Source organism: Penicillium arizonense (genome assembly GCF_001773325.1).
Source record: "Penicillium arizonense strain CBS 141311 chromosome Unknown PENARI_contig026, whole genome shotgun sequence".
Taxonomy (NCBI): domain Eukaryota; kingdom Fungi; phylum Ascomycota; class Eurotiomycetes; order Eurotiales; family Aspergillaceae; genus Penicillium; species Penicillium arizonense.
Genome location: NW_019173303.1, coordinates 353,935 through 359,934, shown reverse-complemented (window position 1 = coordinate 359,934; position 6,000 = coordinate 353,935). Strand labels below are relative to the sequence as shown.

At 47.8% G+C, this 6,000-nt stretch overlaps 5 protein-coding genes across 5 annotated transcripts; 4 read left to right on the top strand and 1 right to left on the bottom strand.

Moving 5' to 3' along the window:
* Positions 1-17: 17 nt before the first annotated feature.
* On the top strand, positions 18-320 carry PENARI_c026G05580 (uncharacterized protein; the record flags this gene model as incomplete). Its single annotated transcript, XM_022635945.1, has 1 exon — positions 18-320. A coding segment is annotated over one exon (303 nt), but the record flags the coding sequence as incomplete, so codon positions are not given.
* A 153-nt stretch (positions 321-473) lies between these two features.
* On the bottom strand, positions 474-952 carry PENARI_c026G02254 (Ish1 domain-containing protein; the record flags this gene model as incomplete). Its single annotated transcript, XM_022635902.1, has 5 exons — positions 474-566; positions 618-664; positions 713-796; positions 846-858; positions 917-952. The coding sequence occupies 5 exons, from the start codon at positions 950-952 to the stop codon at positions 474-476; spliced, it is 273 nt and encodes a 90-aa protein (XP_022484222.1).
* Positions 953-1,317: 365 nt separating this feature from the next.
* Positions 1,318-1,811, top strand: PENARI_c026G02895 (uncharacterized protein; the record flags this gene model as incomplete). Its single annotated transcript, XM_022635915.1, has 2 exons — positions 1,318-1,385; positions 1,436-1,811. 2 exons carry the CDS (start codon positions 1,318-1,320, stop codon positions 1,809-1,811), a joined length of 444 nt encoding a protein of 147 aa, XP_022484230.1.
* A 112-nt stretch (positions 1,812-1,923) lies between these two features.
* Positions 1,924-2,345, top strand: PENARI_c026G06941 (60S ribosomal protein eL38; the record flags this gene model as incomplete). The annotated part of the gene is made up of 3 exons (XM_022635966.1): positions 1,924-1,987; positions 2,057-2,185; positions 2,299-2,345. The coding sequence occupies 3 exons, from the start codon at positions 1,924-1,926 to the stop codon at positions 2,343-2,345; spliced, it is 240 nt and encodes a 79-aa protein (XP_022484180.1).
* Positions 2,346-3,220: 875 nt separating this feature from the next.
* Positions 3,221-4,099, top strand: PENARI_c026G02981 (uncharacterized protein; the record flags this gene model as incomplete). Its single annotated transcript, XM_022635916.1, has 1 exon — positions 3,221-4,099. The coding sequence occupies one exon, from the start codon at positions 3,221-3,223 to the stop codon at positions 4,097-4,099; it is 879 nt and encodes a 292-aa protein (XP_022484197.1).
* Positions 4,100-6,000: the final 1,901 nt, after the last annotated feature.

The following is a 6,000-nucleotide window of genomic DNA, read 5'->3' as shown; positions in this document are numbered from 1 at the left end:
CTGCTCCCACCCCAGCTGCTCCCACCCCAGCTGCTCCCACCCCAGCTGATTCCAGCACACGCACGGCTCTACTTGCTGAGGAATACCTACCATCTGGACTACGTGTCCTAAGCCGTGCGGAACGGCGCACGGCTATCCTCACCGGTCAACAAATCCGGCAAATTGCATACTTTGCGTACAGTGTACGCGGCCAATTCCACACTGTCTGGACAACCGAAGGGATGTTGCGGTCCCAATATAGGGCCTATGCGGAAGGGTTGCCTCCCGGTATTCGCAGGTCAAACTTGCCCCGTCCTCCTCGTGGCAGTCGCCGGGAATAGGCCAGTTAACTATGGTGGTCATTTGCTTTTTGTTTTTTCCTTTTTTTTATTTTTTTTTTCTATTTTTGCTTAGTTTCAGACATAGTCCTTGAATATTCTATTTGATTTCGATTTATCATCGGGTCATCCGTCTACATAGTATGAAAATCAGGGTTAAGCCGCCGACTTGCGCGGTATGCGCAGATTTGCCTTGACCCTTTCCAGCAGCTCCTCGCGCGTGGCCTGCTCATTCGGTAGGAGTCCTCTCTGATGGGCAGGGTCAGCGAAATTCAAAACCAGTGTATCAGATCAACATACCGCACGCAGCCATCTTGTTATTTCATCAAGTGTCCAGTTCTCCGGATCTAGTCACTGTTAGCTACTGTTTGCTATCCATGTCAATTTGTGTATACCTCCGGTGGGATCAGCTTGTGCGGGGAGAACATCACCGCCCCAAATGGAAATGGCTGCCACTGCAGTTACCATTCCTGCAAAGCCTGTTTGATCAATTAGATTCGACCGAGTGGCTTGCTTTAGGTTATTTACCAAGTAATAGATTCTATAAAATATCAGCGGTCAAGTAATTTGAAGGATACATGTATACATGTTGGTCGTACCTTGGAGTTCAATGCTCGATCCAAGGGGGTCGGCATCTTGAAGAGTGATGTAATGAACTTTTGGCGCTCGCAAAGAGTTTATCAAGTGGATGTCAAACTCCTAAGTATTGGAAAATGAAAGCAAGGATATTTAAGCTCTTGAAAGGACACGATGCAGAAGAAAAGTATCCAGTAGCAGATGTAGATGTGGTTGCACCGCCACCCACGCCACCCGTTGCTGCCAATCGCGAACTACTATACTGCACCTTCCACCATCAACTCCATGCACATAGAAGTAACCAAAATGGACTTGGAACTTGCTTCAGTTACCTACGCTTCTCCCATTCTATCCCTACGTTCTATATATCTACATCCTCAGTCTATCATCGAACCATGTCCTCGAGAAGGTCGTGATCGACGAAATGGAAGCTGTGATTTTCCTGACCTCTGTCACCTTCATTGTCGCGGTGGGAAGTGCCATTATACAAGGGTATAGTTGGACTCCAATGCAGCGCAATGGCAGAAATTGACATGTTACAGGGTCTCCTTTTGGAAACGCTACCGAGTCCGCCTGCAAGTCACAAGCAAGCCGTTGACTCCAGCTCACTGCGTAGACATGGAGGGCTCAGACATTGAAGCGAACACGCCCATCCAAGGCTCGCGGCCACTGTACTACTCACGGTTGGGTAGTCGGACTCCACGGAGATGGCCGGAGTATACAGATCGACGATTTCAACCAGTCCACTTTGGAAGAGCCATGTCTGACTATTCCTTCGCCCGATTTCAAATCCCCGAGGTCCCAGAAGCCGGGACAATCCATCATATGCCTCTCCACTCTTCGATGATTCCAGCCACACCTCCCCTCTCAGCCACTCCGCTCGCCGCCGCGGCACCTGAGGCACCCATACATGACTAAGCTAGGGCTTCTCCGCACCAAACCCTAAAGTGATCCGCACAATTCACCTTGGAGTCTAGGTCGACAGTGAGCTTCCTCTTTTGTACCTTGCAACCATACACCAACCGTCATCATGCCTGCCGAAGTTTCCGATATCAAGCAGTTCATTGAGATCTGCCGCCGCAAGGATGCCTCCTGTACGTCATGGAGTTCTGGAGAGAGCCGGGGAAGCTGGTGAAGATCGATGCTGACTGTTCCATGTTTAGCTGCGCGCATCAAGAAGAACCGCAAGTCCCAGCAGACCAAGTTCAAGGTTCGCTGCCAGAAGAACCTCTACACCCTTGTCCTGAAGGACTCCGACAAGGCCGACAAGCTCAAGCAGAGCCTGCCCCCTGGTACGTTACGATCGCATCATCCCGCCGCCTGAGCTGTGGAGGAATTCGGCTCCACATTTTTGAAGGATTGGGTTTGGGTCAGCATGGAACCTATGCTGACAGTTACTTTATAGCCCTCAAGGTCGTCGACGTCTCCAAGGGCACCAAGAAGGCCAACTAAATTGGGTGACCATGGAATGAATGGAGGATCGGAGTGCGGCGCGATTGGTTGATGCATGCAAGACCAACTGTTGGAAGGATACATGGCATGGACGTGGTCCTTCTGCGAGCCGACACGGGGATCACTTTGTGGCGTGGAGCATGACTTTCGCGCCGGGGGTTTCTTTGCGTCTTTCAAAACCGGCTGCAGTTCTTCACCGGCTAGACGACTCGCATTTTCTGGGCGCACTCGAGGAATGCTTTTGTCGGAGCTTCCAGTCCCTACACATCAATGAAAAAACAGTTGAAATATCATTACCGGGTTTCTCGCTATCAGTCGAGACTTCCTAATCCATTATTCTGATCTTGGAAGACTTCCAACTCTGGATATTTGCGCAACGCAACAAGTAGATGGTAGTTTGACACAATATTTATCTTTGCACTAGTAAGGAAAAGAACAATTCTCTCGTCAGATTCGCAAACGCTACTACTGGCAATGCTCTTCTACAGCTTCGATCTTTTCCGGCTGGCACTGATTGCAGTCCTATGCTTAGTTCAATCTCATTTCGGAGAATTCCCATGTCTATCCGTCAGAAATGTCTTGTTTGGTATTGATGTTTCAATCGTCCTTGACCACCTTGAAGGTCCTTTGTCGACTGTACTTTCGTGTCAACACAAGGCCTTTGTTCGCCATTGTTCGAAGACAAAGAACTCCATGCCTTCTTGTTATCTTTATTCCTGCAAAAAAAACAGCCCTCTTGACAGGTCTCACCTCAACTATGTAAGGACCACGCAGACCAGCTTTCAAAGATCTCCATCATTATCCTCACAAAAAACCCATCTACTCTTCTGACTACCTAATAACCAATTGCACTTCACGACAGAGACATTGACAGTATGTCTTCCGAGAAAAGCCTCGGCCACCTCGGGGATCTCGGCAGACTTCCAAACGAGCTACTCTGGCAGATCCTGGACCAAGTGGTCATGGATACTCCTAGACTCACCCATGCAGGTATGTGTGGATTGTATTCGCTGATGAAGACAAACCAGGCTAACGGTAAATTTATCCAGGACGGTTACATGACTGACGAAAGGAAGCAGCACATACTCGTGGAGACCAACTCCCTGAGGTGCTATGCTGATCTCGACGACGCCACGGATGCTCTCGGCCAGTCCGAACCTGAGTATGTCGGGGGTGAACCAGGCGAGGAACCCGACCTTTTTACTGGCATCATCAGAGACGACTGTCTTGAATGCTTCGGCGGGATCCTTGGATCTCTTCCCGAGTTTCCGATGATGTGCCACAATGAGAAGGGTTGGTCGTTCTTTGCCGTTGCCGTTGAGGCCAGAACAACGAAAATCCTTCAGCAGTGGCTGGGAGAACCATGGGGGCGAGTCCGGAGACAGCAACGACGGCAACACCAGCAAGAAGAGGACCACCGAGGTAAAGGTACTTCTCCTGCTTGGCGGTTTGTGACATCTGAATTCCCTGCTCACACCAGAGAGTTCTTGTTTAGTAAACCCCACCCTGGGTCCCGTTGGACTATGTCTAATCTCGGATTTGCTGCTGTTTTCAAGGATGCTGACACTTTCACAGCTCTCTTTCAGTACTTGCAGAACACCATGGACCCGACTACTTTCAAGATGACCATTGAGTCGAAATTGACCGACAATGTGAAGGGGGCCATTCTTCAGTTTATGACCCCTGCTCTTCAGAGCATGTTGGACCAGGGTGGTATTGTGATCGAACTGCACCAGAGCTTTTACCACGGTTAGAAGGCTATTATGATAAGATGGTAGTAACAGACTGCCGTACCCCTGGAATCCCGCATACACAATTGGACCCGGGAAACCTTCCAATTATATGCGACCTTCCAATCCTGGAACTCTATTTTACTTATGTAATGATTATATAAGAGCTCTACTGGACTTCGGGAAACTCAATCAACGAGCCCTAATACAACATCTCACATATATTTAGGATACTTCGTATGTTCGCAATTCAATGCAACATCGGTCGCAGTTCTATTTTGATAGCGGTATTTTCGCATATATCACGATTCTTCCTGATCTACGCTTATTTCAAACGAACTTTCATCTTTGTAGTACACCTTGCTAGAAAATTTTAGGTTGATCGAATGAAGATTGATTATCAAAGATGGATGGTTTACTTTTGGAATAAAATAATATTACCAATAACTTACTAGAAATTTAAATCTTAGTCTTGTATAACACACCCAATGCCAACCTAACTCTCACTAATACAAAAGCTTTTATTATCCTCCCCTCTGAGCTTACGTCGAGGAAATTTTATGCCTCTTGGTAGAATTCTATCTTCTAAAACCTACCAGTAAACCCCATCTGTATCATTTTGCTGACCAACAATAGGTCCACAGACCAACTTATCCGGCTCCCTTAATGAGAATTCGCACATCTTCCAAATGTACTTCGACAGCTACCAAATCCACTGCGGTGGCCGCAAACCCACATCATGATACCGATAATCTCGAATACCTGAAGCTTGATGAGATCCGCCACTTCTTCACAGAGTCCGAGCTCTTGGAAGATACATTGAAATAGATGAAGACATGACTTCACAACGGAGACGGTCCTGCTTGCCCAAAGGCAGTGCGGCGGCTGAAGACGCGCCGCCCCAACCTACAAGATCTCGAATATCTAGGCGTTCGTGGGATTCGCCACTTTCTCACAGAGTCTAGGCTCTCTGAACGTACTTCGTTTGGGAGATTACATCCCAACTACCTGATAATAAAGATATACACTACAACGAATTGTACGAAAACAAAGTCCTGATTGGATGAAAGACATATTCTGAGTGCATCGTGGCGATTGAAGAGCTGCCAACGTAACCTCCAGGATATCAAAGGCTTGAAGGATCATGTAGTCTGATACCTGGTTGATGATGATGGTGGGGATGGACTGGGGCAAACATTGAATTTGAATGACCGGTGCACTGGAAATCCCAGTTCAGAATCAGCCGAGGAGCTGATGCTAATGTGGCTTTGACTATATCACAATGAAAGGTGCAGAATCAGCATTAGGTACTTCGGGATAAGATGGGTAGCCTACTACAAGTCACACCTGATATAATGAGGCAGTTGGCAGTTTTGTTGCGGGCGTGATTAACGACACAGATCTGTTACATTTTATCTAGCTCGAATGATACTATCTGATTATGAAGAATAATAAAGTCCACAACTGATATAGTGGTGGGATCTAGAGACTCACAATCCCGGCAGAGCACGACTCGTGATGGTTGACCTCCCAGCTCCCCCTCTCTCCCATCCCATCAAGACCCATCCCATCAAGACTCATTCTCATCACGACTCATTCCCATCACGACCCATCCCATCACGACCCATCCCATCAAGACTCATTCCCATCACGACCCATCCCATCAAGACTCATTCCCATCACGACCCATCCCATCACGACCCATCCCATCAAGACTCATTCCCATCACGACCCATCCCATCACGACCCATCCCATCACGACCCATCCCATCACGACTCATATATAATCTATCACATTCGCGGATGTGTCGTCCACACCACGTATTGTGACAGGGTTAGCCCCTAGGGATTGGTAATATTGAATCGTGAATTGCCGTTGATCATGATATACTAACAACCCAACTAGTTATCCCGATCAATTCATC